At 38.1% G+C, this 27,163-nt stretch overlaps 33 protein-coding genes and 1 non-coding gene across 34 annotated transcripts; 18 read left to right on the forward strand and 16 right to left on the reverse strand. All coding sequences in view use genetic code 6, as the record gives it.

The window, feature by feature from the left end:
- Positions 1-12: 12 nt before the first annotated feature.
- SS50377_26277 (uncharacterized protein) lies at positions 13-492 on the forward strand (the record flags this gene model as incomplete). The annotated part of the gene is made up of 1 exon (XM_067910087.1): positions 13-492. One exon carries the CDS (start codon positions 13-15, stop codon positions 490-492), a length of 480 nt encoding a protein of 159 aa, XP_067762843.1.
- Positions 493-599: 107 nt separating this feature from the next.
- On the reverse strand, positions 600-1,172 carry SS50377_26278 (RNA binding motif-containing protein; the record flags this gene model as incomplete). The annotated part of the gene is made up of 1 exon (XM_067910088.1): positions 600-1,172. The coding sequence occupies one exon, from the start codon at positions 1,170-1,172 to the stop codon at positions 600-602; it is 573 nt and encodes a 190-aa protein (XP_067762844.1).
- A 107-nt stretch (positions 1,173-1,279) lies between these two features.
- SS50377_26279 (uncharacterized protein) lies at positions 1,280-1,501 on the forward strand (the record flags this gene model as incomplete). Its single annotated transcript, XM_067910089.1, has 1 exon — positions 1,280-1,501. One exon carries the CDS (start codon positions 1,280-1,282, stop codon positions 1,499-1,501), a length of 222 nt encoding a protein of 73 aa, XP_067762845.1.
- A 228-nt stretch (positions 1,502-1,729) lies between these two features.
- SS50377_26280 (uncharacterized protein) lies at positions 1,730-2,041 on the forward strand (the record flags this gene model as incomplete). Its single annotated transcript, XM_067910090.1, has 1 exon — positions 1,730-2,041. One exon carries the CDS (start codon positions 1,730-1,732, stop codon positions 2,039-2,041), a length of 312 nt encoding a protein of 103 aa, XP_067762846.1.
- Positions 2,042-3,578: 1,537 nt separating this feature from the next.
- On the reverse strand, positions 3,579-3,947 carry SS50377_26281 (uncharacterized protein; the record flags this gene model as incomplete). The annotated part of the gene is made up of 1 exon (XM_067910091.1): positions 3,579-3,947. The coding sequence occupies one exon, from the start codon at positions 3,945-3,947 to the stop codon at positions 3,579-3,581; it is 369 nt and encodes a 122-aa protein (XP_067762847.1).
- A 50-nt stretch (positions 3,948-3,997) lies between these two features.
- Positions 3,998-4,219, reverse strand: SS50377_26282 (uncharacterized protein; the record flags this gene model as incomplete). Its single annotated transcript, XM_067910092.1, has 1 exon — positions 3,998-4,219. The coding sequence occupies one exon, from the start codon at positions 4,217-4,219 to the stop codon at positions 3,998-4,000; it is 222 nt and encodes a 73-aa protein (XP_067762848.1).
- A 107-nt stretch (positions 4,220-4,326) lies between these two features.
- SS50377_26283 (RNA binding motif-containing protein) lies at positions 4,327-4,899 on the forward strand (the record flags this gene model as incomplete). Its single annotated transcript, XM_067910093.1, has 1 exon — positions 4,327-4,899. The coding sequence occupies one exon, from the start codon at positions 4,327-4,329 to the stop codon at positions 4,897-4,899; it is 573 nt and encodes a 190-aa protein (XP_067762849.1).
- Positions 4,900-5,071: 172 nt separating this feature from the next.
- Positions 5,072-5,422, forward strand: SS50377_26284 (uncharacterized protein; the record flags this gene model as incomplete). Its single annotated transcript, XM_067910094.1, has 1 exon — positions 5,072-5,422. The coding sequence occupies one exon, from the start codon at positions 5,072-5,074 to the stop codon at positions 5,420-5,422; it is 351 nt and encodes a 116-aa protein (XP_067762850.1).
- Positions 5,423-5,612: 190 nt separating this feature from the next.
- On the reverse strand, positions 5,613-5,942 carry SS50377_26285 (uncharacterized protein; the record flags this gene model as incomplete). Its single annotated transcript, XM_067910095.1, has 1 exon — positions 5,613-5,942. The coding sequence occupies one exon, from the start codon at positions 5,940-5,942 to the stop codon at positions 5,613-5,615; it is 330 nt and encodes a 109-aa protein (XP_067762851.1).
- A 225-nt stretch (positions 5,943-6,167) lies between these two features.
- Positions 6,168-6,647, forward strand: SS50377_26286 (uncharacterized protein; the record flags this gene model as incomplete). Its single annotated transcript, XM_067910096.1, has 1 exon — positions 6,168-6,647. One exon carries the CDS (start codon positions 6,168-6,170, stop codon positions 6,645-6,647), a length of 480 nt encoding a protein of 159 aa, XP_067762852.1.
- Positions 6,648-6,753: 106 nt separating this feature from the next.
- On the reverse strand, positions 6,754-7,326 carry SS50377_26287 (RNA binding motif-containing protein; the record flags this gene model as incomplete). The annotated part of the gene is made up of 1 exon (XM_067910097.1): positions 6,754-7,326. The coding sequence occupies one exon, from the start codon at positions 7,324-7,326 to the stop codon at positions 6,754-6,756; it is 573 nt and encodes a 190-aa protein (XP_067762853.1).
- A 107-nt stretch (positions 7,327-7,433) lies between these two features.
- Positions 7,434-7,655, forward strand: SS50377_26288 (uncharacterized protein; the record flags this gene model as incomplete). The annotated part of the gene is made up of 1 exon (XM_067910098.1): positions 7,434-7,655. One exon carries the CDS (start codon positions 7,434-7,436, stop codon positions 7,653-7,655), a length of 222 nt encoding a protein of 73 aa, XP_067762854.1.
- A 50-nt stretch (positions 7,656-7,705) lies between these two features.
- SS50377_26289 (uncharacterized protein) lies at positions 7,706-8,074 on the forward strand (the record flags this gene model as incomplete). Its single annotated transcript, XM_067910099.1, has 1 exon — positions 7,706-8,074. One exon carries the CDS (start codon positions 7,706-7,708, stop codon positions 8,072-8,074), a length of 369 nt encoding a protein of 122 aa, XP_067762855.1.
- A 1,537-nt stretch (positions 8,075-9,611) lies between these two features.
- SS50377_26290 (uncharacterized protein) lies at positions 9,612-9,923 on the reverse strand (the record flags this gene model as incomplete). The annotated part of the gene is made up of 1 exon (XM_067910100.1): positions 9,612-9,923. The coding sequence occupies one exon, from the start codon at positions 9,921-9,923 to the stop codon at positions 9,612-9,614; it is 312 nt and encodes a 103-aa protein (XP_067762856.1).
- Positions 9,924-10,151: 228 nt separating this feature from the next.
- Positions 10,152-10,373, reverse strand: SS50377_26291 (uncharacterized protein; the record flags this gene model as incomplete). Its single annotated transcript, XM_067910101.1, has 1 exon — positions 10,152-10,373. The coding sequence occupies one exon, from the start codon at positions 10,371-10,373 to the stop codon at positions 10,152-10,154; it is 222 nt and encodes a 73-aa protein (XP_067762857.1).
- A 107-nt stretch (positions 10,374-10,480) lies between these two features.
- Positions 10,481-11,053, forward strand: SS50377_26292 (RNA binding motif-containing protein; the record flags this gene model as incomplete). The annotated part of the gene is made up of 1 exon (XM_067910102.1): positions 10,481-11,053. One exon carries the CDS (start codon positions 10,481-10,483, stop codon positions 11,051-11,053), a length of 573 nt encoding a protein of 190 aa, XP_067762858.1.
- A 55-nt stretch (positions 11,054-11,108) lies between these two features.
- On the reverse strand, positions 11,109-11,441 carry SS50377_26293 (uncharacterized protein; the record flags this gene model as incomplete). The annotated part of the gene is made up of 1 exon (XM_067910103.1): positions 11,109-11,441. One exon carries the CDS (start codon positions 11,439-11,441, stop codon positions 11,109-11,111), a length of 333 nt encoding a protein of 110 aa, XP_067762859.1.
- Positions 11,442-11,767: 326 nt separating this feature from the next.
- On the reverse strand, positions 11,768-12,097 carry SS50377_26294 (uncharacterized protein; the record flags this gene model as incomplete). The annotated part of the gene is made up of 1 exon (XM_067910104.1): positions 11,768-12,097. The coding sequence occupies one exon, from the start codon at positions 12,095-12,097 to the stop codon at positions 11,768-11,770; it is 330 nt and encodes a 109-aa protein (XP_067762860.1).
- Positions 12,098-12,322: 225 nt separating this feature from the next.
- Positions 12,323-12,802, forward strand: SS50377_26295 (uncharacterized protein; the record flags this gene model as incomplete). The annotated part of the gene is made up of 1 exon (XM_067910105.1): positions 12,323-12,802. One exon carries the CDS (start codon positions 12,323-12,325, stop codon positions 12,800-12,802), a length of 480 nt encoding a protein of 159 aa, XP_067762861.1.
- Positions 12,803-12,908: 106 nt separating this feature from the next.
- SS50377_26296 (RNA binding motif-containing protein) lies at positions 12,909-13,481 on the reverse strand (the record flags this gene model as incomplete). Its single annotated transcript, XM_067910106.1, has 1 exon — positions 12,909-13,481. One exon carries the CDS (start codon positions 13,479-13,481, stop codon positions 12,909-12,911), a length of 573 nt encoding a protein of 190 aa, XP_067762862.1.
- A 107-nt stretch (positions 13,482-13,588) lies between these two features.
- Positions 13,589-13,810, forward strand: SS50377_26297 (uncharacterized protein; the record flags this gene model as incomplete). Its single annotated transcript, XM_067910107.1, has 1 exon — positions 13,589-13,810. One exon carries the CDS (start codon positions 13,589-13,591, stop codon positions 13,808-13,810), a length of 222 nt encoding a protein of 73 aa, XP_067762863.1.
- A 228-nt stretch (positions 13,811-14,038) lies between these two features.
- On the forward strand, positions 14,039-14,350 carry SS50377_26298 (uncharacterized protein; the record flags this gene model as incomplete). The annotated part of the gene is made up of 1 exon (XM_067910108.1): positions 14,039-14,350. One exon carries the CDS (start codon positions 14,039-14,041, stop codon positions 14,348-14,350), a length of 312 nt encoding a protein of 103 aa, XP_067762864.1.
- Positions 14,351-14,557: 207 nt separating this feature from the next.
- SS50377_26299 (uncharacterized protein) lies at positions 14,558-14,914 on the forward strand (the record flags this gene model as incomplete). The annotated part of the gene is made up of 1 exon (XM_067910109.1): positions 14,558-14,914. One exon carries the CDS (start codon positions 14,558-14,560, stop codon positions 14,912-14,914), a length of 357 nt encoding a protein of 118 aa, XP_067762865.1.
- A 24-nt stretch (positions 14,915-14,938) lies between these two features.
- On the forward strand, positions 14,939-15,232 carry SS50377_26300 (uncharacterized protein; the record flags this gene model as incomplete). Its single annotated transcript, XM_067910110.1, has 1 exon — positions 14,939-15,232. One exon carries the CDS (start codon positions 14,939-14,941, stop codon positions 15,230-15,232), a length of 294 nt encoding a protein of 97 aa, XP_067762866.1.
- A 29-nt stretch (positions 15,233-15,261) lies between these two features.
- Positions 15,262-15,777, forward strand: SS50377_26301 (uncharacterized protein; the record flags this gene model as incomplete). Its single annotated transcript, XM_067910111.1, has 1 exon — positions 15,262-15,777. The coding sequence occupies one exon, from the start codon at positions 15,262-15,264 to the stop codon at positions 15,775-15,777; it is 516 nt and encodes a 171-aa protein (XP_067762867.1).
- A 382-nt stretch (positions 15,778-16,159) lies between these two features.
- On the reverse strand, positions 16,160-16,795 carry SS50377_26302 (Deoxynucleoside kinase family protein; the record flags this gene model as incomplete). The annotated part of the gene is made up of 1 exon (XM_067910112.1): positions 16,160-16,795. The coding sequence occupies one exon, from the start codon at positions 16,793-16,795 to the stop codon at positions 16,160-16,162; it is 636 nt and encodes a 211-aa protein (XP_067762868.1).
- A 360-nt stretch (positions 16,796-17,155) lies between these two features.
- Positions 17,156-17,791, forward strand: SS50377_26303 (Deoxynucleoside kinase family protein; the record flags this gene model as incomplete). Its single annotated transcript, XM_067910113.1, has 1 exon — positions 17,156-17,791. One exon carries the CDS (start codon positions 17,156-17,158, stop codon positions 17,789-17,791), a length of 636 nt encoding a protein of 211 aa, XP_067762869.1.
- A 382-nt stretch (positions 17,792-18,173) lies between these two features.
- SS50377_26304 (uncharacterized protein) lies at positions 18,174-18,689 on the reverse strand (the record flags this gene model as incomplete). The annotated part of the gene is made up of 1 exon (XM_067910114.1): positions 18,174-18,689. The coding sequence occupies one exon, from the start codon at positions 18,687-18,689 to the stop codon at positions 18,174-18,176; it is 516 nt and encodes a 171-aa protein (XP_067762870.1).
- A 29-nt stretch (positions 18,690-18,718) lies between these two features.
- SS50377_26305 (uncharacterized protein) lies at positions 18,719-19,012 on the reverse strand (the record flags this gene model as incomplete). Its single annotated transcript, XM_067910115.1, has 1 exon — positions 18,719-19,012. One exon carries the CDS (start codon positions 19,010-19,012, stop codon positions 18,719-18,721), a length of 294 nt encoding a protein of 97 aa, XP_067762871.1.
- A 560-nt stretch (positions 19,013-19,572) lies between these two features.
- Positions 19,573-19,896, forward strand: SS50377_26306 (uncharacterized protein; the record flags this gene model as incomplete). The annotated part of the gene is made up of 1 exon (XM_067910116.1): positions 19,573-19,896. One exon carries the CDS (start codon positions 19,573-19,575, stop codon positions 19,894-19,896), a length of 324 nt encoding a protein of 107 aa, XP_067762872.1.
- A 57-nt stretch (positions 19,897-19,953) lies between these two features.
- SS50377_t20099 lies at positions 19,954-20,035 on the reverse strand. Its single transcript has one exon. It is a non-coding gene; the product is annotated as a tRNA-Ser (tRNA).
- Positions 20,036-20,115: 80 nt separating this feature from the next.
- On the forward strand, positions 20,116-20,523 carry SS50377_26307 (uncharacterized protein; the record flags this gene model as incomplete). The annotated part of the gene is made up of 1 exon (XM_067910117.1): positions 20,116-20,523. One exon carries the CDS (start codon positions 20,116-20,118, stop codon positions 20,521-20,523), a length of 408 nt encoding a protein of 135 aa, XP_067762873.1.
- A 58-nt stretch (positions 20,524-20,581) lies between these two features.
- Positions 20,582-21,166, reverse strand: SS50377_26308 (Transmembrane domain-containing protein; the record flags this gene model as incomplete). Its single annotated transcript, XM_067910118.1, has 1 exon — positions 20,582-21,166. The coding sequence occupies one exon, from the start codon at positions 21,164-21,166 to the stop codon at positions 20,582-20,584; it is 585 nt and encodes a 194-aa protein (XP_067762874.1).
- A 339-nt stretch (positions 21,167-21,505) lies between these two features.
- On the reverse strand, positions 21,506-26,515 carry SS50377_26309 (uncharacterized protein; the record flags this gene model as incomplete). The annotated part of the gene is made up of 1 exon (XM_067910119.1): positions 21,506-26,515. The coding sequence occupies one exon, from the start codon at positions 26,513-26,515 to the stop codon at positions 21,506-21,508; it is 5,010 nt and encodes a 1,669-aa protein (XP_067762875.1).
- Between the last annotated feature and the right edge of the window lie 648 nt (positions 26,516-27,163).

A 27,163-nucleotide genomic window follows, 5' to 3' on the forward strand; every position in this document is an offset into this window, starting at 1 on the left:
TCTAATTATTAAATGAGAACCGTGATTAAACCAGTAAATAAACCACACATCTAAAAATATAGTGAGCAGTATTCGCATAAATCAACTCTCTTACCGTGCATGAAGAACAAATCTTTCTAGATGCCTTCATTACACGCAAGTTCCTTTAGTGTTCCGTAGGCATATCTTACTAAACCTGTCCGAAGCTTAATCCTGAGAAATGTATACCCAGAACAAACAGATTAAATTCCGGTATTAAAAAGATAGATATCTTAGATAAGCTTCAGGGATTTCACCCAGGACATCATCCCTCACATTCGACTCCAATAGCGGCTCGCCGATATAGATAAAGTTCGTGAAGCAGCTGAGAGCGAATGGCGCGTGGTCAATAAAGTAAGGAAGGGGAGCTTTGTTGAGTAGGAGGACGGGCTGCAAGAACCGAGCCATATAAAACTCATCCGAAGGCAAAGTTTTATGCGTAGCTGCAGCAACCTTTTCGATATTGAGAAATGATGTAGTGCCCCAAAGAATGCGCGTACAACCTTTCTGCGCTAAACTAAAATGAATAGTATTTTACTCACTTCATCGTCCCTAAATTATACAGCCCTGCATCAAAGATATCACTTGTAGTCGCGCCTCTCATACCCGCCACGTCTATCACCGCCATCTCTTTTCTCGTATCCACCACGCCTGTCGCCGCCGTCCCTATCACCACCACGCCTATCATTATAACCGCCACGTCTATCACCACCATCTCTGTCACCACCGCGTCTGTCATTATATCCTCCGCGTCTGTCACCGCCATTGAATCCACCACGGTTATCACCACGTTTTGCAAAGCTTTCTCTAATGTTCTTATATACTTCGGCTTCCTCGTCACCACTGACGATGGACAACTTAACCTCATTCTGCCCAAGGACAAGAGGTGTCTCGGCAAACTCTTCCATAACCTTCTTGGTTGCATCAACGTCTTATTCAGAAAACCTTAGCACGGCCTCAGTCTTACCAGCGGCATAGTCTACATGCTTGATGAAACCAAACTTTCCAAACACTTCTTTGAGAATCTCGCGTGTTACACGCTGATCCTTGACATCCTCTGAGTCAGGGCGGAAATCTCTGTCAAATACACCATCATTGACACCAATGACGCCGATATCTGATATCCTAAGGAGGAGGTCCTTAATAAATTCCATTTGGAGGAAGTGAAAGAGGAGAGGAGAATTTGTGGAGTGGTGTATATAATATTGAACTAACAGAGCGGGGTGGAGATTATTATATAAAACGGGCCACATGATCACGAATGGAACACGTGAATGCAAAGATTTACAAGGCCTCACAGATTGAGAACCTTAACCAAGTTTTCTTGTCATAATAGTCTTAAAAGTCCGCCGTCGCCGCGGAACATAGCTAGAGAGGTATAGTATAGGCACACCCGCCTGTATATGCGCATATCGATCGTCCTCAGATTCTAGACGTACTAGATTCCGCACAGGCTAGAAAAGCGGCTAAGCTCCTCGAATGATAATTTCAGGTATATTGATACTCATTCATTATCAATTTTGTAAAGTATATTTTGCTGTCTCTTCAACATAGAGGTTTATATTGATCAATGTTCATGAATAATCACTATCCGTATTTCTCTCATCTATTCTGTTGAACACTGAGAGTTTGATATTCTATGGTTTTTAGAGCTTTAATATATTTATATACCATTAATATATAAAAATTATAGATTATTTGATCTTAGCAAATGCGAGATATGTCGTTAGCACGACGTAGGGGGTAACACACAAGTGATCAAAGAAATAAACGTAAATAATGTGTATTGCCGTAAAAGTTATAATAAATACCCGACTGTGGAATTAGTACTCATATACCTCCTTTACAAACCCCATCTTAACTCACATCAAACAGGTTGTGCCAGACTATGAATTAAATGCTCCTGGTAGATACATTAAATAAGGAAGATATCTCATAAGGTGAAGATAGGACTGACTATACCCTACATAACATCTAGTCTGAAATTCAACAGCTTGAATGCCTCAAGTTGGTGATAAAATGATCTTTTGTGCTCAGTTATGATAAGCTTCAAACGCACCAACCGCTAAATATTAAGTTGGAAACTGCATACTCTAGTAAGGTTTAGGGGGTTATAATACTAAATTTATTTTAAATCATTTTAGGTAAAGTATAGCATCTAAATTATTAAGTTATCCGTTACGAGTACTCTATTTTCTATATATAGTTATTATATTAAGTAATTAATTATGAATTTATTCATATCAATGTTAGTACTTCGCCGAATTTTGATTTTTAACTTTTATCATAGAGAGTTATATAGATATTATAAGGAGCACTAGCAAAAATTACTAAAATTATATTAAAAATTAGATGCCATTAATTGATATTTATTATATAAGCTAATTTATAGTATCTAATCAGAATAAATTAAAATATATTCTAAATATTATTTTGTTTAAGAAGGTCTTCTTCTAATTTTCATTAATCTTTTAAAATTGACCTATCTGTCAATCATGATTATGTTTTATAATTTTCAAGTTTAAATATAAGATTTGTTATGATATAGAAATGTAGTAATGTAATATTTTATACTAACTAAGTAAAGTTTGATCTTTGAATAATCATTACCATAAATATATTTTTTAAAATGTTAATAATTTTTAAATAATTATCTAGGTTAGAAACTTATAATACCAAAATGATCTAGTTATTCTGATTTTTGTAAGGCATCATACATATTAGTGTTAAACATACAGTATAACATCAATTATCTGGTACTATTATTAACTATAAGTGTTACGAATCTTTTACTGCTAGAAAGGAATATTAGTTATTTTGAAGTTTATTCGCTCAAACGACTTAACCATATATTTAATTTCTAACTATATCGAAAATCCTGCTACTTTTTCCATAATGAGCACAATAAAGTTATTTCTCTATCGTAATTTTATTTAGTTCATATACTCATATTTATTATATGCAATTGAATACATGGTTATTATTTAGACTTATTATTTGTGATAACCGCTCATAACTTAAGACTGTTAAATTTTCCTATAGATAAATTATTTAGTAACGTTTAAAGTAAAGTATATTAATAATTTGGAAAAGCATAAGATACCTGATACTTATAATTTGTATTCCTTATTGATAATTAGAAAATGTATTAATCAAGCGTATTCGGCTATATAAATAATAGAAAATTCCAAAACCCGTTTATTGTAGTCTTAGTGATGGTCTAAAATATCAAACAAATTGTAAACTTTACATCCAAAACCTGACCTTATCTTTAATACTCATTGCCAAAATTCATTATTAATATAGATTATATCAATTTCTTAGTATAAATAACCCAGATATTTGCTACTGAGTAATATCCTGAAAAGATACAAAATAAAAAAATACAATAACACTACACCTTGTGTTTATATTTCAGTAACAATTTTAAAAAATACTATACAAAATGTAAAAAGATTATTCACTCATTATAGGCATAAACACTTTAATTAGCTAATGGTTTATTTGGAAATATTCGTATTATGATGAAAAAGTAGACAACGTATTAGGATAAATTTCGTTCATTTGTTTACATTTATCTGGATATTTAATAATGCCTACTAATATTGGCACATACGGGTCCTTCGAGCTCCACGAAACACAGTGGTAGATTCTATTTATTCCTTGCGAATAAGTTGATTTTAATCAATAAACATGAACTATGGAACTTTTAAAGTTTCATATTTTCGAAAACTACGGTGTACATAATAGTTTGGTTACTATTTTGGACAAGATGGGATATTAAAGTCTATAATGACATTATGTTTATATGGCAGTAATACTAAATTCGGTGCATATTCAAAGTCATTAGATATCTAATAACTGTGCAACGTGGATGGGGGCTTCATAGGATGCACTTTAGAGTACTAAAAAGATTTAACTGCGTGCATTTGGAAGGAGATAGTATGTCCCATTTATTATACACAGAAATCTTAAATTATCATTCGAGGAGCTTAGCCGCTTTTCTAGCCTGTGCGGAATCTAGTACGTCTAGAATCTGAGGACGATCGATATGCGCATATACAGGCGGGTGTGCCTATACTATACCTCTCTAGCTATGTTCCGCGGCGACGGCGGACTTTTAAGACTATTATGACAAGAAAACTTGGTTAAGGTTCTCAATCTGTGAGGCCTTGTAAATCTTTGCATTCACGTGTTCCATTCGTGATCATGTGGCCCGTTTTATATAATAATCTCCACCCCGCTCTGTTAGTTCAATATTATATACACCACTCCACAAATTCTCCTCTCCTCTTTCACTTCCTCCAAATGGAATTTATTAAGGACCTCCTCCTTAGGATATCAGATATCGGCGTCATTGGTGTCAATGATGGTGTATTTGACAGAGATTTCCGCCCTGACTCAGAGGATGTCAAGGATCAGCGTGTAACACGCGAGATTCTCAAAGAAGTGTTTGGAAAGTTTGGTTTCATCAAGCATGTAGACTATGCCGCTGGTAAGACTGAGGCCGTGCTAAGGTTTTCTGAATAAGACGTTGATGCAACCAAGAACGTTATGGAAGAGTTTGCCGAGACACCTCTTGTCCTTGGGCAGAATGAGGTTAAGTTGTCCATCGTCAGTGGTGACGAGGAAGCCGAAGTATATAAGAACATTAGAGAAAGCTTTGCAAAACGTGGTGATAACCGTGGTGGATTCAATGGCGGTGACAGACGCGGAGGATATAATGACAGACGCGGTGGTGACAGAGATGGTGGTGATAGACGTGGCGGTTATAATGATAGGCGTGGTGGTGATAGGGACGGCGGCGACAGGCGTGGTGGATACGAGAAAAGAGATGGCGGTGATAGACGTGGCGGGTATGAGAGGCGCGACTACAAGTGATATCTTTGATGCAGGGCTGTATAATTTAGGGACGATGAAGTGAGTAAAATACTATTCATTTTAGTTTAGCGCAGAAAGGTTGTACGCGCATTCTTTGGGCACTACATCATTTCTCAATATCGAAAAGGTTGCTGCAGCTACGCATAAAACTTTGCCTTCGGATGAGTTTTATATGGCTCGGTTCTTGCAGCCCGTCCTCCTACTCAACAAAGCTCCCCTTCCTTACTTTATTGACCACGCGCCATTCGCTCTCAGCTGCTTCACGAACTTTATCTATATCGGCGAGCCGCTATTGGAGTCGAATGTGAGGGATGATGTCCTGGGTGAAATCCCTGAACCTAAAAAATTGCAAGTGCTAGTGTTATATAAAATAACATTTAAATACATACTAATTATTAAAACACTTCTTACAAATCTTCAGATTTAACAAAAAAATGGTTATTTTAAAATATTTACAAGCAAAATCTTTATTGATAATGAAGTTTATATCAAGTTTTCATCTTTGAATGAATATTATTACTGAAATTTGGGAAAATACGGATAAAATATCATTAATATTATCAGTTTGAATTTAATTTCAGGATGTGCAATATTTTATTAATTTATGATAAGGTATTACATTCATAATTTAATGTAAAGCTATAGACGATTATTTCTAATCTATATTCATAGATCCATAAATAATTAAATTACACATCGTGGTAGCGCTTTAATCATTTTAAATCTGCTTGTTTTCGGATTTCGCAATTTTCAAGTTAAAGGTCTCGATTAAAAGTTTATAATAATATTAACTGTTCACGAAAATCAAGTATTTGATCAATATATTCTTCACATTTAGTCATAAGATGTTATTTTTATGCTAGGAGATCAACTTTATCTAGTTCAAGTGTTAAAATTTTCTACCGAAGAAGCGTTAGTTCAGATAAACCCACTTCAGGTATGGAGTTTTACTTTACTTATTTTATTTCATCTGTATTTTATTCTTTAAGTTCGCTAAGACGTTTTCTGAATAAGTTATTACATTAATTTAGGGACAGATTCATTTATACTAGCGAATTTTAAATTATTATATTATATTATGTATAGTATAAATATATTTATATAAAATGTATAGAAAAGTTTTATATCTATAGTATTTAATCTACCATAGATTACTTCATTAATAGTTTAATTTATAATTGATACCATTGGTGCTGTATTTACCGATCTAAAATATTACTATCATATTTAGTATATATCGGCGCGCTAAGATCAACTCTAATTATTAAATGAGAACCGTGATTAAACCAGTAAATAAACCACACATCTAAAAATATAGTGAGCAGTATTCGCATAAATCAACTCTCTTACCGTGCATGAAGAACAAATCTTTCTAGATGCCTTCATTACACGCAAGTTCCTTTAGTGTTCCGTAGGCATATCTTACTAAACCTGTCCGAAGCTTAATCCTGAGAAATGTATACCCAGAACAAACAGATTAAATTCCGGTATTAAAAAGATAGATATCTTAGATAAGCTTCAGGGATTTCACCCAGGACATCATCCCTCACATTCGACTCCAATAGCGGCTCGCCGATATAGATAAAGTTCGTGAAGCAGCTGAGAGCGAATGGCGCGTGGTCAATAAAGTAAGGAAGGGGAGCTTTGTTGAGTAGGAGGACGGGCTGCAAGAACCGAGCCATATAAAACTCATCCGAAGGCAAAGTTTTATGCGTAGCTGCAGCAACCTTTTCGATATTGAGAAATGATGTAGTGCCCAAAGAATGCGCGTACAACCTTTCTGCGCTAAACTAAAATGAATAGTATTTTACTCACTTCATCGTCCCTAAATTATACAGCCCTGCATCAAAGATATCACTTGTAGTCGCGCCTCTCATACCCGCCACGTCTATCACCGCCATCTCTTTTCTCGTATCCACCACGCCTGTCGCCGCCGTCCCTATCACCACCACGCCTATCATTATAACCGCCACGTCTATCACCACCATCTCTGTCACCACCGCGTCTGTCATTATATCCTCCGCGTCTGTCACCGCCATTGAATCCACCACGGTTATCACCACGTTTTGCAAAGCTTTCTCTAATGTTCTTATATACTTCGGCTTCCTCGTCACCACTGACGATGGACAACTTAACCTCATTCTGCCCAAGGACAAGAGGTGTCTCGGCAAACTCTTCCATAACGTTCTTGGTTGCATCAACGTCTTATTCAGAAAACCTTAGCACGGCCTCAGTCTTACCAGCGGCATAGTCTACATGCTTGATGAAACCAAACTTTCCAAACACTTCTTTGAGAATCTCGCGTGTTACACGCTGATCCTTGACATCCTCTGAGTCAGGGCGGAAATCTCTGTCAAATACACCATCATTGACACCAATGACGCCGATATCTGATATCCTAAGGAGGAGGTCCTTAATAAATTCCATTTGGAGGAAGTGAAAGAGGAGAGGAGAATTTGTGGAGTGGTGTATATAATATTGAACTAACAGAGCGGGGTGGAGATTATTATATAAAACGGGCCACATGATCACGAATGGAACACGTGAATGCAAAGATTTACAAGGCCTCACAGATTGAGAACCTTAACCAAGTTTTCTTGTCATAATAGTCTTAAAAGTCCGCCGTCGCCGCGGAACATAGCTAGAGAGGTATAGTATAGGCACACCCGCCTGTATATGCGCATATCGATCGTCCTCAGATTCTAGACGTACTAGATTCCGCACAGGCTAGAAAAGCGGCTAAGCTCCTCGAATGATAATTTAAGATTTCTGTGTATAATAAATGGGACATACTATCTCCTTCCAAATGCACGCAGTTAAATCTTTTTAGTACTCTAAAGTGCATCCTATGAAGCCCCCATCCACGTTGCACAGTTATTAGATATCTAATGACTTTGAATATGCACCGAATTTAGTATTACTGCCATATAAACATAATGTCATTATAGACTTTAATATCCCATCTTGTCCAAAATAGTAACCAAACTATTATGTACACCGTAGTTTTCGAAAATATGAAACTTTAAAAGTTCCATAGTTCATGTTTATTGATTAAAATCAACTTATTCGCAAGGAATAAATAGAATCTACCACTGTGTTTCGTGGAGCTCGAAGGACCCGTATGTGCCAATATTAGTAGGCATTATTAAATATCCAGATAAATGTAAACAAATGAACGAAATTTATCCTAATACGTTGTCTACTTTTTCATCATAATACGAATATTTCCAAATAAACCATTAGCTAATTAAAGTGTTTATGCCTATAATGAGTGAATAATCTTTTTACATTTTGTATAGTATTTTTTAAAATTGTTACTGAAATATAAACACAAGGTGTAGTGTTATTGTATTTTTTTATTTTGTATCTTTTCAGGATATTACTCAGTAGCAAATATCTGGGTTATTTATACTAAGAAATTGATATAATCTATATTAATAATGAATTTTGGCAATGAGTATTAAAGATAAGGTCAGGTTTTGGATGTAAAGTTTACAATTTGTTTGATATTTTAGACCATCACTAAGACTACAATAAACGGGTTTTGGAATTTTCTATTATTTATATAGCCGAATACGCTTGATTAATACATTTTCTAATTATCAATAAGGAATACAAATTATAAGTATCAGGTATCTTATGCTTTTCCAAATTATTAATATACTTTACTTTAAACGTTACTAAATAATTTATCTATAGGAAAATTTAACAGTCTTAAGTTATGAGCGGTTATCACAAATAATAAGTCTAAATAATAACCATGTATTCAATTGCATATAATAAATATGAGTATATGAACTAAATAAAATTACGATAGAGAAATAACTTTATTGTGCTCATTATGGAAAAAGTAGCAGGATTTTCGATATAGTTAGAAATTAAATATATGGTTAAGTCGTTTGAGCGAATAAACTTCAAAATAACTAATATTCCTTTCTAGCAGTAAAAGATTCGTAACACTTATAGTTAATAATAGTACCAGATAATTGATGTTATACTGTATGTTTAACACTAATATGTATGATGCCTTACAAAAATCAGAATAACTAGATCATTTTGGTATTATAAGTTTCTAACCTAGATAATTATTTAAAAATTATTAACATTTTAAAAAATATATTTATGGTAATGATTATTCAAAGATCAAACTTTACTTAGTTAGTATAAAATATTACATTACTACATTTCTATATCATAACAAATCTTATATTTAAACTTGAAAATTATAAAACATAATCATGATTGACAGATAGGTCAATTTTAAAAGATTAATGAAAATTAGAAGAAGACCTTCTTAAACAAAATAATATTTAGAATATATTTTAATTTATTCTGATTAGATACTATAAATTAGCTTATATAATAAATATCAATTAATGGCATCTAATTTTTAATATAATTTTAGTAATTTTTGCTAGTGCTCCTTATAATATCTATATAACTCTCTATGATAAAAGTTAAAAATCAAAATTCGGCGAAGTACTAACATTGATATGAATAAATTCATAATTAATTACTTAATATAATAACTATATATAGAAAATAGAGTACTCGTAACGGATAACTTAATAATTTAGATGCTATACTTTACCTAAAATGATTTAAAATAAATTTAGTATTATAACCCCCTAAACCTTACTAGAGTATGCAGTTTCCAACTTAATATTTAGCGGTTGGTGCGTTTGAAGCTTATCATAACTGAGCACAAAAGATCATTTTATCACCAACTTGAGGCATTCAAGCTGTTGAATTTCAGACTAGATGTTATGTAGGGTATAGTCAGTCCTATCTTCACCTTATGAGATATCTTCCTTATTTAATGTATCTACCAGGAGCATTTAATTCATAGTCTGGCACAACCTGTTTGATGTGAGTTAAGATGGGGTTTGTAAAGGAGGTATATGAGTACTAATTCCACAGTCGGGTATTTATTATAACTTTTACGGCAATACACATTATTTACGTTTATTTCTTTGATCACTTGTGTGTTACCCCCTACGTCGTGCTAACGACATATCTCGCATTTGCTAAGATCAAATAATCTATAATTTTTATATATTAATGGTATATAAATATATTAAAGCTCTAAAAACCATAGAATATCAAACTCTCAGTGTTCAACAGAATAGATGAGAGAAATACGGATAGTGATTATTCATGAACATTGATCAATATAAACCTCTATGTTGAAGAGACAGCAAAATATACTTTACAAAATTGATAATGAATGAGTATCAATATACCTGAAATTATCATTCGAGGAGCTTAGCCGCTTTTCTAGCCTGTGCGGAATCTAGTACGTCTAGAATCTGAGGACGATCGATATGCGCATATACAGGCGGGTGTGCCTATACTATACCTCTCTAGCTATGTTCCGCGGCGACGGCGGACTTTTAAGACTATTATGACAAGAAAACTTGGTTAAGGTTCTCAATCTGTGAGGCCTTGTAAATCTTTGCATTCACGTGTTCCATTCGTGATCATGTGGCCCGTTTTATATAATAATCTCCACCCCGCTCTGTTAGTTCAATATTATATACACCACTCCACAAATTCTCCTCTCCTCTTTCACTTCCTCCAAATGGAATTTATTAAGGACCTCCTCCTTAGGATATCAGATATCGGCGTCATTGGTGTCAATGATGGTGTATTTGACAGAGATTTCCGCCCTGACTCAGAGGATGTCAAGGATCAGCGTGTAACACGCGAGATTCTCAAAGAAGTGTTTGGAAAGTTTGGTTTCATCAAGCATGTAGACTATGCCGCTGGTAAGACTGAGGCCGTGCTAAGGTTTTCTGAATAAGACGTTGATGCAACCAAGAAGGTTATGGAAGAGTTTGCCGAGACACCTCTTGTCCTTGGGCAGAATGAGGTTAAGTTGTCCATCGTCAGTGGTGACGAGGAAGCCGAAGTATATAAGAACATTAGAGAAAGCTTTGCAAAACGTGGTGATAACCGTGGTGGATTCAATGGCGGTGACAGACGCGGAGGATATAATGACAGACGCGGTGGTGACAGAGATGGTGGTGATAGACGTGGCGGTTATAATGATAGGCGTGGTGGTGATAGGGACGGCGGCGACAGGCGTGGTGGATACGAGAAAAGAGATGGCGGTGATAGACGTGGCGGGTATGAGAGGCGCGACTACAAGTGATATCTTTGATGCAGGGCTGTATAATTTAGGGACGATGAAGTGAGTAAAATACTATTCATTTTAGTTTAGCGCAGAAAGGTTGTACGCGCATTCTTTGGGGCACTACATCATTTCTCAATATCGAAAAGGTTGCTGCAGCTACGCATAAAACTTTGCCTTCGGATGAGTTTTATATGGCTCGGTTCTTGCAGCCCGTCCTCCTACTCAACAAAGCTCCCCTTCCTTACTTTATTGACCACGCGCCATTCGCTCTCAGCTGCTTCACGAACTTTATCTATATCGGCGAGCCGCTATTGGAGTCGAATGTGAGGGATGATGTCCTGGGTGAAATCCCTGAACCTAAAAAATTGCAAGTGCTAGTGTTATATAAAATAACATTTAAATACATACTAATTATTAAAACACTTCTTACAAATCTTCAGATTTAACAAAAAAATGGTTATTTTAAAATATTTACAAGCAAAATCTTTATTGATAATGAAGTTTATATCAAGTTTTCATCTTTGAATGAATATTATTACTGAAATTTGGGAAAATACGGATAAAATATCATTAATATTATCAGTTTGAATTTAATTTCAGGATGTGCAATATTTTATTAATTTATGATAAGGTATTACATTCATAATTTAATGTAAAGCTATAGACGATTATTTCTAATCTATATTCATAGATCCATAAATAATTAAATTACACATCGTGGTAGCGCTTTAATCATTTTAAATCTGCTTGTTTTCGGATTTCGCAATTTTCAAGTTAAAGGTCTCGATTAAAAGTTTATAATAATATTAACTGTTCACGAAAATCAAGTATTTGATCAATATATTCTTCACATTTAGTCATAAGATGTTATTTTTATGCTAGGAGATCAACTTTATCTAGTTCAAGTGTTAAAATTTTCTACCGAAGAAGCGTTAGTTCAGATAAACCCACTTCAGGTATGGAGTTTTACTTTACTTATTTTATTTCATCTGTATTTTATTCTTTAAGTTCGCTAAGACGTTTTCTGAATAAGTTATTACATTAATTTAGGGACAGATTCATTTATACTAGCGAATTTTAAATTATTATATTATATTATGTATAGTATAAATATATTTATATAAAATGTATAGAAAAGTTTTATATCTATAGTATTTAATCTACCATAGATTACTTCATTAATAGTTTAATTTATAATTGATACCATTGGTGCTGTATTTACCGATCTAAAATATTACTATCATATTTAGTATATATCGGCGCGCTAAGATCAACTCTAATTATTAAATGAGAACCGTGATTAAACCAGTAAATAAACCACACATCTAAAAATATAGTGAGCAGTATTCGCATAAATCAACTCTCTTACCGTGCATGAAGAACAAATCTTTCTAGATGCCTTCATTACACGCAAGTTCCTTTAGTGTTCCGTAGGCATATCTTACTAAACCTGTCCGAAGCTTAATCCTGAGAAATGTATACCCAGAACAAACAGATTAAATTCCGGTATTAAAAAGATAGATATCTTAGATAAGCTTCAGGGATTTCACCCAGGACATCATCCCTCACATTCGACTCCAATAGCGGCTCGCCGATATAGATAAAGTTCGTGAAGCAGCTGAGAGCGAATGGCGCGTGGTCAATAAAGTAAGGAAGGGGAGCTTTGTTGAGTAGGAGGACGGGCTGCAAGAACCGAGCCATATAAAACTCATCCGAAGGCAAAGTTTTATGCGTAGCTGCAGCAACCTTTTCGATATTGAGAAATGATGTAGTGCCCAAAGAATGCGCGTACAACCTTTCTGCGCTAAACTAAAATGAATAGTATTTTACTCACTTCATCGTCCCTAAATTATACAGCCCTGCATCAAAGATATCACTTGTAGTCGCGCCTCTCATACCCGCCACGTCTATCACCGCCATCTCTTTTCTCGTATCCACCACGCCTGTCGCCGCCGTCCCTATCACCACCACGCCTATCATTATAACCGCCACGTCTATCACCACCATCTCTGTCACCACCGCGTCTGTCATTATATCCTCCGCGTCTGTCACCGCCATTGAATCCACCACGGTTATCACCACGTTTTGCAAAGCTTTCTCTAATGTTCTTATATACTTCGGCTTCCTCGTCACCACTGACGATGGACAACTTAACCTCATTCTGCCCAAGGACAAGAGGTGTCTCGGCAAACTCTTCCATAACCTTCTTGGTTGCATCAACGTCTTATTCAGAAAACCTTAGCACGGCCTCAGTCTTACCAGCGGCATAGTCTACATGCTTGATGAAACCAAACTTTCCAAACACTTCTTTGAGAATCTCGCGTGTTACACGCTGATCCTTGACATCCTCTGAGTCAGGGCGGAAATCTCTGTCAAATACACCATCATTGACACCAATGACGCCGATATCTGATATCCTAAGGAGGAGGTCCTTAATAAATTCCATTTGGAGGAAGTGAAAGAGGAGAGGAGAATTTGTGGAGTGGTGTATATAATATTGAACTAACAGAGCGGGGTGGAGATTATTATATAAAACGGGCCACATGATCACGAATGGAACACGTGAATGCAAAGATTTACAAGGCCTCACAGATTGAGAACCTTAACCAAGTTTTCTTGTCATAATAGTCTTAAAAGTCCGCCGTCGCCGCGGAACATAGCTAGAGAGGTATAGTATAGGCACACCCGCCTGTATATGCGCATATCGATCGTCCTCAGATTCTAGACGTACTAGATTCCGCACAGGCTAGAAAAGCGGCTAAGCTCCTCGAATGATAATTTCAGGTATATTGATACTCATTCATTATCAATTTTGTAAAGTATATTTTGCTGTCTCTTCAACATAGAGGTTTATATTGATCAATGTTCATGAATAATCACTATCCGTATTTCTCTCATCTATTCTGTTGAACACTGAGAGTTTGATATTCTATGGTTTTTAGAGCTTTAATATATTTATATACCATTAATATATAAAAATTATAGATTATTTGATCTTAGCAAATGCGAGATATGTCGTTAGCACGACGTAGGGGGTAACACACAAGTGATCAAAGAAATAAACGTAAATAATGTGTATTGCCGTAAAAGTTATAATAAATACCCGACTGTGGAATTAGTACTCATATACCTCCTTTACAAACCCCATCTTAACTCACATCAAACAGGTTGTGCCAGACTATGAATTAAATGCTCCTGGTAGATACATTAAATAAGGAAGATATCTCATAAGGTGAAGATAGGACTGACTATACCCTACATAACATCTAGTCTGAAATTCAACAGCTTGAATGCCTCAAGTTGGTGATAAAATGATCTTTTGTGCTCAGTTATGATAAGCTTCAAACGCACCAACCGCTAAATATTAAGTTGGAAACTGCATACTCTAGTAAGGTTTAGGGGGTTATAATGTTCACTTTTTATGATTTGTATTAATTGTTTGGTTTTAAATTTTATCTTATAGAGATTTAATATATTAAAGTTTCCTCAATTTTATTTACTTCCAATTTACCATTTCATAAAATGACCAGGCAGGTGATGCGGTTCCAATTACAGTAGCTGGGTGACGAGCTGGAGATAGCGCGTATAGAAGTTTAGGAGGGCAAGGATGCCCAGATGGGGTCTGTGCTGCTGAAGGAGATTAGGATGCTGCAGGCGAGACTGGAGCTGCTGGACGCGAGGGCTGCAGAGGAAGGTATGTAGGTGGCAGCAGCATTGGAGGTCCAGAAGCGCACGGTATTGCGCATGGTTGGCTCGAGGGAGGCGCATCTCGCCGGAGAAAAGCGAGACGCGGCGGAGCGTGTAGCCACAGCTAAGCGCAGGGTCCAGGAACTCGGGGCGGCGCGTGAGGAGCTTCGCGGTCGCATCAGAGGCCTCTGAGTAATTCATCTAATTCCACTCCTAATGCAGTTCAAGTTTACGTCGGCTGAGACGGGCTTCACGGCGAGCGTGACAAAGGAGATCTCGTCGATCGCGCAGCTGTTCGAGATCGCCGGGGAGGCCATGGGGATCGCGGGCGAGTTCATCCTCCAGACGCCAGAGTACCGCCTGGGGAAGGACGATCGCGTGAAGTTCCCGCAGCTGCAGCCGGAGAACGAGTACAAGCACTTTCTGGTGGTCCCGACCGGTGGAAGACAGCCGGCGCTTTAGGCGACGCTGGTGGACGTGGACCCAAGCGGGGGTGCGGAGGAAGTGTGATTGTATATGTCGGCACTCGCTTCCTCAAAATGAACAACATCGAAACTGCGTACCTGCGCAGCAAAAAGCGCCTAGGGGGCCACCCCTGCCGCCTCGTCCTGGACCGCAGAATATGCGAGTCCCAGCTGTCGACCTCCAGATAGCTGGCCGCAGTACGGGAAAGCCGTGACCGCATAGCTCGAATGCCGTCGCCCCCACCTGATAGCGCTCCAGTCAACGAGCTGCAGTAGTTCTGGGCCCGCTAGGCCAAAACGGCAAGACTTTAGAATGAAATGACGCAGAGAAATGTCAGAGATGTCGAAATCGTCAACCAAAACGAGAAATAGATTGAAACCTACTATGCATTCGAACAGATAGAGACGGTGCGCCGGCGTCCACTAAGATAACGATTACCTGACGATATTTGGGATCTTACGTAAGAAATAAAGAGAGTGACTAAAGTAGATGAATGGTTGGAGAGCGTACTTCTAGGCCGAATTGCAGTACAAACAATGCAGCTGCGAAGGATGCGGCGGGAATTGACCTACGGTTTTGATTTTGAATGAAATATAATTATTATATAAAATATTCTTGTGATTTCAATTTAAAATCCGACCACCACTTCTCTATTTCGGCTCTTTGATATCCTGGACCCTGGACCGTTCCAGCTTCTGTAGAAATCTCTGAGACAATGAGAAGGCCCGTTTGCTTACCAGCTTTAGATTTTGCAGTCTGAGCTGAGTCGGGTTTGAATATTTTCAATTATTTTTTAACGTCATTTAGGTAGTGACTATATAACAAAGAACATTTTAGACAATAATATTTAGTCGTGTTTAACAAACAGCAGATGTATGCAAATGCATTTTCTTAGTGTTAGTTAATATTTAAGTTTTAAATTAATATTGTAATGGAAGCATGCAATACTAATTTAAGAATAAACTTATCGAATCACTCTGCTAAGCAAGTTTTTGCAGATTCATATATATTATAAATAGTGCTAGTTGATCCAAACATGGTCCAGTCTACATTATAAACTCTGCAGCCCATTCCCTTAAGCTACTATACTAATATTTTATAACATGCATCAAGTCCTTCTAAATATTCAACTTAAATGTTCATCTCGTAATCACGTTTTCTTATATTTTTTATTCTATAAAGGCAAGTTTCTGGCGAGACATCAAGATAAACTACTGCGGTTGGAAGAGGAATCTTAGAGACAATATCATTGTATTTAATTAAGTATTAATCAAACTAGTTCTATGATATGAAACCATCTTAAAACGCTAATCTCGCAAATACGGAATCTGAGAACACACTTCTATCTAATATAACTATATTATTCGGTTATTCAATAGCTATCTAGCATGCATGTTTATAGTGTTGTATTCTTTGTTCTAAAAACCACATTTAGAATTCAAAGGACCATTTTTTAGGGTCTTCATAGAACTTTGCCAAATAAGGGTTATCGGTAACGGGTTCCTCTAACGCATATAAATTGTACTCATTAGCTAAATTATGCAGTAATGATGTTTTACCGGCTGCTATACCACCCTCAAGAATCAAAAGATTAGGCAGGGAATTCATTATATAAAGGAGAGGTGAATTGAAATTTTGGTTATATTATATATTTAATATGTATCTACATTTTCACCCGGGAAATACAACTGAAGGATTCTATCTTTATTTATTGAACCTAATCAAATATATCTTTAATACTATTATTACAACAGAGTTACTAAAATCCAATTTGTATAATAGTGTCATACTTTTATTATTTGAAAAAAAATAGAAATCATCGATTTGATGTATTTAATTTAATTTTTATATTTGATTAGGTTCAATAAATAAAGATAGAATCCTTCAGTTGTATTTCCCGGGTGAAAATGTAGATACATATTAAATATATAATATAACCAAAATTTCAATTCACCTCTCCTTTATATAATGAATTCCCTGCCTAATCTTTTGATTCTTGAGGGTGGTATAGCAGCCGGTAAAACATCATTACTGCATAATTTAGCTAATGAGTACAATTTATATGCGTTAGAGGAACCCGTTACCGATAACCCTTATTTGGCAAAGTTCTATGAAGACCCTAAAAAATGGTCCTTTGAATTCTAAATGTGGTTTTTAGAACAAAGAATACAACACTATAAACATGCATGCTAGATAGCTATTGAATAACCGAATAATATAGTTATATTAGATAGAAGTGTGTTCTCAGATTCCGTATTTGCGAGATTAGCGTTTTAAGATGGTTTCATATCATAGAACTAGTTTGATTAATACTTAATTAAATACAATGATATTGTCTCTAAGATTCCTCTTCCAACCGCAGTAGTTTATCTTGATGTCTCGCCAGAAACTTGCCTTTATAGAATAAAAAATATAAGAAAACGTGATTACGAGATGAACATTTAAGTTGAATATTTAGAAGGACTTGATGCATGTTATAAAATATTAGTATAGTAGCTTAAGGGAATGGGCTGCAGAGTTTATAATGTAGACTGGACCATGTTTGGATCAACTAGCACTATTTATAATATATATGAATCTGCAAAAACTTGCTTAGCAGAGTGATTCGATAAGTTTATTCTTAAATTAGTATTGCATGCTTCCATTACAATATTAATTTAAAACTTAAATATTAACTAACACTAAGAAAATGCATTTGCATACATCTGCTGTTTGTTAAACACGACTAAATATTATTGTCTAAAATGTTCTTTGTTATATAGTCACTACCTAAATGACGTTAAAAAATAATTGAAAATATTCAAACCCGACTCAGCTCAGACTGCAAAATCTAAAGCTGGTAAGCAAACGGGCCTTCTCATTGTCTCAGAGATTTCTACAGAAGCTGGAACGGTCCAGGGTCCAGGATATCAAAGAGCCGAAATAGAGAAGTGGTGGTCGGATTTTAAATTGAAATCACAAGAATATTTTATATAATAATTATATTTCATTCAAAATCAAAACCGTAGGTCAATTCCCGCCGCATCCTTCGCAGCTGCATTGTTTGTACTGCAATTCGGCCTAGAAGTACGCTCTCCAACCATTCATCTACTTTAGTCACTCTCTTTATTTCTTACGTAAGATCCCAAATATCGTCAGGTAATCGTTATCTTAGTGGACGCCGGCGCACCGTCTCTATCTGTTCGAATGCATAGTAGGTTTCAATCTATTTCTCGTTTTGGTTGACGATTTCGACATCTCTGACATTTCTCTGCGTCATTTCATTCTAAAGTCTTGCCGTTTTGGCCTAGCGGGCCCAGAACTACTGCAGCTCGTTGACTGGAGCGCTATCAGGTGGGGGCGACGGCATTCGAGCTATGCGGTCACGGCTTTCCCGTACTGCGGCCAGCTATCTGGAGGTCGACAGCTGGGACTCGCATATTCTGCGGTCCAGGACGAGGCGGCAGGGGTGGCCCCCTAGGCGCTTTTTGCTGCGCAGGTACGCAGTTTCGATGTTGTTCATTTTGAGGAAGCGAGTGCCGACATATACAATCACACTTCCTCCGCACCCCCGCTTGGGTCCACGTCCACCAGCGTCGCCTAAAGCGCCGGCTGTCTTCCACCGGTCGGGACCACCAGAAAGTGCTTGTACTCGTTCTCCGGCTGCAGCTGCGGGAACTTCACGCGATCGTCCTTCCCCAGGCGGTACTCTGGCGTCTGGAGGATGAACTCGCCCGCGATCCCCATGGCCTCCCCGGCGATCTCGAACAGCTGCGCGATCGACGAGATCTCCTTTGTCACGCTCGCCGTGAAGCCCGTCTCAGCCGACGTAAACTTGAACTGCATTAGGAGTGGAATTAGATGAATTACTTAAATGCCTCTAATATGAATTTAACCTGCTCATTATCGTCCTAAAACACCCGCAGCGTCATCGCGCTGAGCTCGAAATTGCTATAAAGAAGCAGCAAATGGAGAGGGAAATTGCGTGTAGAAACTGATCAAGTATGTGGAATACTATCCGTATTCCGCGAGAATATCGAAAAAATCCGTTCCGCTTAAAAATTCGCCTTTTCGCGCAATCGATGTGAAGATGTGCCAGAAACTCAAAGAGAAAGCAGCAAAATGAGAGCTTTCGGGGATTTGGAATGACGATTTTGCAGATATGAGCGAAATGGCCGACGAGAAACGGCCAAGGGCAGGAAACTATCAGCGCGTGCACGATTCCGTGAAGGCCAAAATAGATATTTTTGTTTGGGAGGTAGTAGATTTTCTGTGTTCCGAAGTCTAATACGACTTATTTGAAAAGTAATACAAGCATTATGTAAAATACTGTAAATAGCATTTTTATTATATAGTATAAAAGATATAATAATTAGTATTATGTAGTTTACCACTTCTTTGTCATAATGTCTGAAAATTTTAACTCCGTGCTGAACATGTTATTCCCTGACGATACTGAGCCTCCTTATATTAAGGAGATATTGTAATAGGCAGATCGTCCAATAACAGCAGGTATCGGTGCCGAAAAAAATAGTATTAAGTAAGACACAGCAATGCGAATGAACAACACATTAAATGTTTTAAAAATAGCACATAAAAAGAACTTCGACTTTAGCGTCCGAAAGTAATAAAACTGGACTGGGAAACATTAGGTATAAAAAATTTAAGGAGATTCAGCAAAGATTATTAAGAAAAACAAAGGTTTTGACCGATTCGCAGCTTTCAAATGAATAAAAATAATGAAATTTCTAGTGAATTTAATGTTATTATTAAATTCTTTTAAAAATCGACTGAGGTGGGAATTGAACCCACGCATACAGAGTATAATAGCTTAGCAAGCAATCGCCTTAACCGCTCGGCCACCCAGTCATATTTAAAACAAATATGAATTAAGAATAATTTATCTTATGTATATACATTATTATATATAAAACTACATATTACTTAAAATGTGTTTCTGTACATCTAAAAAAGTTCTCTAACAAAGAGATCTTTTTATACAACTTACCTCGCCTATTTAATTAATTTATCCTTAAGTGTCGTTAGTGTATCTTGTAAATGCAATCTCCCAGAATATAATTTTTGAACATGGTTATTAGGAAACTGATAAAGATATCGACTTAAACAATATTATTCATACTCACTAACAGTCTTAAAACTTGGCAATTTTGTTTAAAGAAAAAGCTTGTCCCATAATTCATTTTGAAAAAGATGATATATTAACTAGTGTGTACTCACTGAAGTAAGGAAATCTGCTAGTATTTCATTCCCACATTGTATAAGACTTAAATGGTTGCGATATTAAGATGCAAAATATCCTTATTAAGCTAATAGAAGCTATGAGTGAGATGGATTGAATCCTATTATAATAAAATACGACCACATCATGTCATATACTTAATAATAAAAAACCAATCACGCCATCGAGTGAACTTTTTCACTACAGCACATTCTACACAATCCGCAGCACTCACAACCACACCATCCAGAACAGCACCACCACATGAATACAAAGAAGAGCACGAAGGTAATAATAAATATAGCCAAAATAATAGCCATCATTGTATTGTATTTTGCATAGTAAAACTGATTCCTTTAATCATCAAGAGAGCTCTTAACGATGCAACTAAAATTTCCAATTTATGGAATATAGCCAACGGCAATAGTATCGTATACATCGATTCTATCCCTTTTTTTAATCTCGGAATCTTTATCTTTAGCATACTAAACGCAAACTTTGCTATTATCAGTTTCAATTTTCCAAACATTTCCTGGCATTGAGATATTGAAGTAGAATGATGTCAACTATAACTTTTCACTGATTTCCTTCACAGTGATTGACGTGGTCTCATTTTTGAAAGTAACGGTGCTGAATGCAAACGAAGTCAGCATAGAATCGGCCATAAGGACTGCGATAATGATGATTAACACGACTGATAGCACGCTGTAAGTGATTCTGGCGCAAAGATTTTTAAGCAGGTTGCAACAGCAGTTAGCCATTTATAGTAAAGAAATAGAAAATGATTTGCATATTTAAAGCATATTTTTTTGATATTACAATTCCCCTCTCTTTAGCAACCTAAAGAACTCCAATTATACCTTAATACCCAAATTACTATTTTAAAGATCTTCCGCTCCCTCTTTATAAACTCTGCAATAAAATTTATTACACGGTTTCTACTATTCTACTTATTAATGTAGAAAATTAAACTTTAACATCCTATATAATAATACTATTTAGAAAATTTATCCACACTACAAATTTTTAATTTTTCTAAAAATACATATTCGCTCTTATATACGCTAATATACCTAAAATAAATTTTATCACACAACTGCTCAAACCTCGTCTATGTTCGTATTCACGCTCCCCACGCAGCCGATCCAGCACCCAGTGCCCCCGTTCACTTTCACGTAGAAAACGCTCCGATACTGGCACCGGAACACTCTGTCACGCGTCATGTCGAAACTCTCGTCCTGAGGCGAAAATCTGACGCCAATTTCGCAGTTTTTGTGCGGTTTCTGGTTCTGGTGGCCCCCGATTTCGCCCTCAAGAAACGAGAATTCGAAGTGCGCGGGAACGTCCAAAACGACGACCCCCTCGCTCTCGTCGAAATAGACGTCCTGGAAGTCCGAAAACGATTTTTGACAACTTTCCGTCACTTTTCGAGCCATTTGCTGCTACTTATTGAATTGAATTTCAATTAGCTTTTCCACTCCAAATTTTTCTAAATTTTCGTTTTGCAAACCGAGAAATTCGCTGATTTTCACGTGCAAAATCTCGAATTTTGCGGCCAAAACGCTCGCATTTTCGAGCTTGAAAAACCGCAAATCCTCGCGGCGCGGGAACGTGTTTTTGAACTGCAGAATTTGACGCCGCGGGTAGAGCTCAGGAGCGGCGATAACGGCCTGAATCGGGTACGTCAATTCGTACGGAATCTGGTCAGAATTCTGGATTTTCAGAACGATTTTGCTCTGAATTTGACGCTGGCCGATTTCGCTCAAAATCAAATTCTGAATGTCATTTTCGCTGTTATTCACAATGTTGAAAAACTAGAAAACGTCGCTTTTGGTCAACTTCAACGCAAATTCTACGCGACTCAGCGCGTCGATTTTTAAGCACTTTTCGCTAATTTGGAGTGGAAAATCAATTTCAATTTCAATTTCAAGTTAGCTCTAACACTGACTCACGATATTCAAATTCTGCAAATAATTTGAGCTGAAATTGCTCTGAAATTCGAGCGATTTCGCGCCGTCGCAGAATTTGATTTTCGGCGGCTCGCGCTCGCATTTCAGGCGCAGGAAGATGCCGTTGAGCTGCAAAATTCCCTCATAAACTCCAAATTTCTTCATATTCGTCGCCTTTATCGCAATTTGCTGCGATTTCATCGACAGGATTTCGGTCTCGGACGGCGAGCAGACGAAAAACGGCGTGTCCAGCAGCTAATTCGACGAAAAAAGACCCCCCGGGAACAGCTGAATTTGGTTCTGGGAGCTGTTGTAGTGAATTTGCAGCTTCAGGAAATTTTTGTTCAATTGCGAGATTTTGGGCTTTAAAAGCATCGATGAGCCCGTCGGATTGTGGATCGAAATGTTGATCGATTTCGACTGCGTTGAGCCCTGATTTTGAAGAATTAGGAAGGGCATTTCTTGCAAAATTTCGTCGTAAGTGGAAGGGGTTTTTAGCTGCGTTAGGTCCAATATAGCATTTTAATTTGACGCTTTTTTGAGCATTCGCTGGGTCGTTTTCTACGGCTATTTGACCTGAAAATCGCAAATTTCGAGGTCCAGAATTTCGATTTGGAGCGGGATTTCGCACAGGAGGCGCTCCCAGCTCTGGCCTTGAACGGCCTCGTTCTTGTCGTTCTGGCGGATCATGCCTTGTTTTTCGTGCAAATTGTCGAAATTCTGCACGAACGGGCAGCGGATGCTCACGTCTGGGCCGAAAGAGCTCACGTGAATGCGCATCGAGGCGTCGTGGAACTGAATGAAGCTCTCGATGTCGCCTGAGCGGTCCGGATTGATCGCGAAAAACGCGTTCGCCTTCGACTGCGCTCTGATTTTGATGATTTGGGGCGCAATTAAGTCCTGGCCGATTGCGATTTCGCAGACGAAAATCGACGATGAGGGGTTCACGATCGTGAACGGAATCGTTATTGGGTGGTACGGGCGCGTCTGGATCGCGAAATCCTGAATCGCCGGATTTGTCGGATTTAGAATGTCGAAAGATTGCTTGTAAATGTCCAGGTAGACGTACGGTTTGAGCGGTTCTAGGCGCTTTTTGAGCGTTGTGGCTGAGATTATGACATTGTTGTCCGAATCGATCAAATTTTGCGGTAATTAGGAGGCCATGACGCCGAATGCCTGAATATTTTTCTTGCAGACGATTGTGGAATCCTGGAGGCCTGGAAGCATCAGAATCGGCTTGCTTTGGTCCAATTCTAGCTCTACAACTTGGTCAATTTGCTATTTGCGCTGCCTGAACCACACAGAGAGTCCCGCCGGGGCGAGCTGAGACGGGATTTCGTCGATGTTCAAAAAGCTCGCATCGCCGCTCAGAACTGTCAAATCAACGCTAACGCTCGTTTTTCCCTTGTTTATCAGAATCAACTCAACAGGCTTCAATTGGTCATTTTCCGGCGCGTAGACATCAGTTCCAAATTCGACCTCCGGAGCCGCCACCGTGCCGTAAACGCGGCAGCACACATCGCGCTCAGACAAAAACCCACCTTCCATGAAAACTTGAGGCTGAAAAGGAGTGAAAAGGCGCTGCATTTCGCTCAAAGGAATCGCCTTATCGCGCAGCTGCTCGAAGAGCTTCAGCGACGAATTCTTGTAATTCAGCGACGAGTCCTAAAAGTTCAAAAACGGGTTCGCCGAAACCTGCTAAAACTGCTTCAGCGACGTCGACGGACGGACGGATTTCAGCGGCGATAACACGCTCCGGACGCTCATCGAAGAGCTCTTTCGCGCGTTTATTTCGATCTCTTGATTTTCGTGCGCCTTGACTTTTACGTGAATTTGCTTCAAAACCTGCTCGTAATAGAGCGTTCCTGGCGTATTTATGACGATAAACGCCTCAATCGGCCCCAAACTCAACGGACGAACTTTTATGTGAATCGTTATATCACATTGCGGCGGAATGATCCCAGCGTGCGGGAACGCCATTATCGGCTCAGGCTCGTCGTAAACGGCCTGATTTCGCTGTATTTTGCCGCTTTTCCGCGAGCTTATTTGCACTTATTTCAGGTACTGGGGCTGGTAATTTACCGGAATTTCGCGGTCCAAATTCTCGTAAATCCCACGCGCATTTTGGCCGTTAAAAACGTCGCAAACGTCCGGAAAACTGACGTCGGAATTGACGATTTCGTGCTGTTTCGACCATCGAAAATGCACGCCGGAATCGTGCGGAATCGTCACCAATTTGCTCGACGAACAGCGCAAATTCGTGCTCACAATGAACGGAATAAAGCAGTTTTGAGAGCAATTTCTGACCCGAAATTTGAACTCCGCTCCACTTTGGAGCGGAATGACAGAAAGATCGAGCGCCGGCTCCGAAATTAGAAGGTAGTCCGTGAGCGGAATCTGCTGCGTCTGCAGGTAGTTAATGGCAGCGCTAATTGACAGTTTGTGCTCTTTTAGCAAAGTGTCCGAAATGGAGTGGAAAATCGGAATTGAATTCAAAAGAATTCTGAAAATCGTGAAATTCTTGAAATTGACGTCCAAAATCGCCTTTTTGGGTCGCGGCGGCGGGATTTTTTGCTTGTGCAGAAACTCGGAAATGTTGTGCTGCTGCGAGTTCAGATTTTCGATTTCTGGCAGCGCGAATTTGAAGATCAAATTGAGCGTTTTTTGGTCGTTTTCGGTCGAAAAAGCGAAGTTTTCGGACTCGAAATGCGTGTAAATGTTGTTCAAGTACCCGAGCGCGAGATTCGTCTCAAAATATCGCATTTGGTAGCTCACATTTTGACTTTCCACTCCCTCAAATTCGAAATTTATGCGCCGCAAAACGACTTTTTTGCTGTCAATTTCGCTCGAAATGTTCAGAATTCGCGATTTTGGGAGGCGCTTTTTTGCGTAAATTTCGAGGAAATCGCTGCTTTTGAGGTCGATTTCGGCCGTAAAATCGACCGGATTTTCGTCGATTTTCGAGATTTAAATCGCAGAATTCGCGATTTTTGCGCTGAAATTTATCAAAATTTCGTAGTTTTCGAGCGTTTTAATCGAAATTTGATGCGGTTTCGTCAGATTGTCCTGAAAATCGAGTTCCAGGGCTAAAATGCTGTTTCCGAGCATCGTGATGTCGTGCTGCTCCAGAACTGGCGTTTCCGGCTTCTGAAACTCGAAATAATCACCGAAAAATCGCTTTTCGTAGGCCAGAAATTGCTGCAATTTCGACGCCTAAAACGCGTTTTCGGGCGCCTGCGGCTCCTCGTATTTCTGCCGGAAATCGCAGTTTAGCGAGGCCTCGCTGCTCACGAAAAGCTCGATTTGGGGGTCGCTTTCGAAGGCCGAAATGTCGACTGAAGCGACGCGCAAAACTGAGCCTTTTGGGTCGTTTTGAGCGTTTTTGAGCAGAATTCGGCAGTTGTGCGGCTCGTCGTACGACTTGTTGATTTGCTGGATTTTGACGTCGAAAACGGAGCGATTTTGCTCCCGCCGGCAGCTCATTTCGCAGGGAATCGCGCGCTCGTCCAGGAGCACTTTTTCGATGCTCAGGACGCCCGGCAAATTGCGCGCCTAAAGGGCGATAATGCTCGTCTGCTCGCCGCTGCGAATTTCGACTTCTGAGCTGAAAATTCCGTGCGAAACCGGCAAAAAGCTTACTATGAGCTCCTGAGAAGCCCCGGGGGCCAAATTTCCGGCTAAATGCTGGATGTGGAAAGGTTGTTTCGGCGGTAGAATTATGAAGCGGCGTGAGGTTTTGCACGGATTTGTAATTATTATATTATTTGTATACAATTTTCCTGGAATGTAGTGTGAAAAACAGATAATATCGTTATTATATTATAAATAGTTGCTTAGGCCCGGAGTGTTTTTAATGAAATCGCCGACGTGGGCGAGCTTCGCGGCCTTCTGGTGCTCAGAGTGCAGGATTTCCGGGTTCAGGAGCGTCTTCGAGTTAAGATAATTCGTCTTGCAGTGGATGCGGTTTGCGTGCTTCTCGAGACTTTTTGTCGAAGAAACTTTCGCATTTTCAATTTGCTTTTTGTTCTGTTTTTAGTAGTTTTTGAATGCAGCAGTTTCTTGTGACACGTCGCGTGGAAGGGGCTTCAGGAGTGGTCGATTGCCGACTTGGAGCTGCTGCTGCTTTTCCAGTAGAATTGTATCCAGCGGAATTTGCGACATTTTGTGGAAGGGAGGTTAGGTGATAATATGATATATTTTAATACAAAGGAAATGAGATGGAGAATGTATGTATTAGTGGAAACATAAGTATATGGGGTAATAATCTAGTTCTAACAAATAATTTTGTGAGTATGATATGATAGACGTAGGCTCAGCAGTTTATAGATTTTAATTATGAGAGTTTACTAACGTTGAGTACTAGATACTGAGCGAACAATAAGATATGGATTATTTACTATTCATATGATAATACTCTATCTTTATAATAATATTAACCTCTTAAATGTGATAGAATACTCGTATTCTCAAGCTGAAGCTTTTGAAAAGTAGAATTTAATAGTTTAGTATTAGCACCTGTAAATATTCTTGATTGAATTGGAATATTATTCTCTGTATTTACTCTAATATATATTTTATAAATATTTAGCATAGGTGCACTACTTTAGTAGGTTTATGAGCTGCTTAATGTGTCTGTGTTTTTTAGATGAATACTTCACATATGTTATATATAATTAATAAATTATATGTAAAAATCTAATAACTGTTACACAGAAAAAATACAATAATAAAGATACATTTTAAAACTATAAAATTATATTACTGCCTCATCTGAAAAAACTATCAACTAAATTTAAAATTTATTTATGA

This window comes from Spironucleus salmonicida, chromosome 6, assembly GCF_000497125.1.
Source record: "Spironucleus salmonicida strain ATCC 50377 chromosome 6, whole genome shotgun sequence".
Lineage (NCBI taxonomy): Eukaryota > Fornicata > Diplomonadida > Hexamitidae > Spironucleus > Spironucleus salmonicida.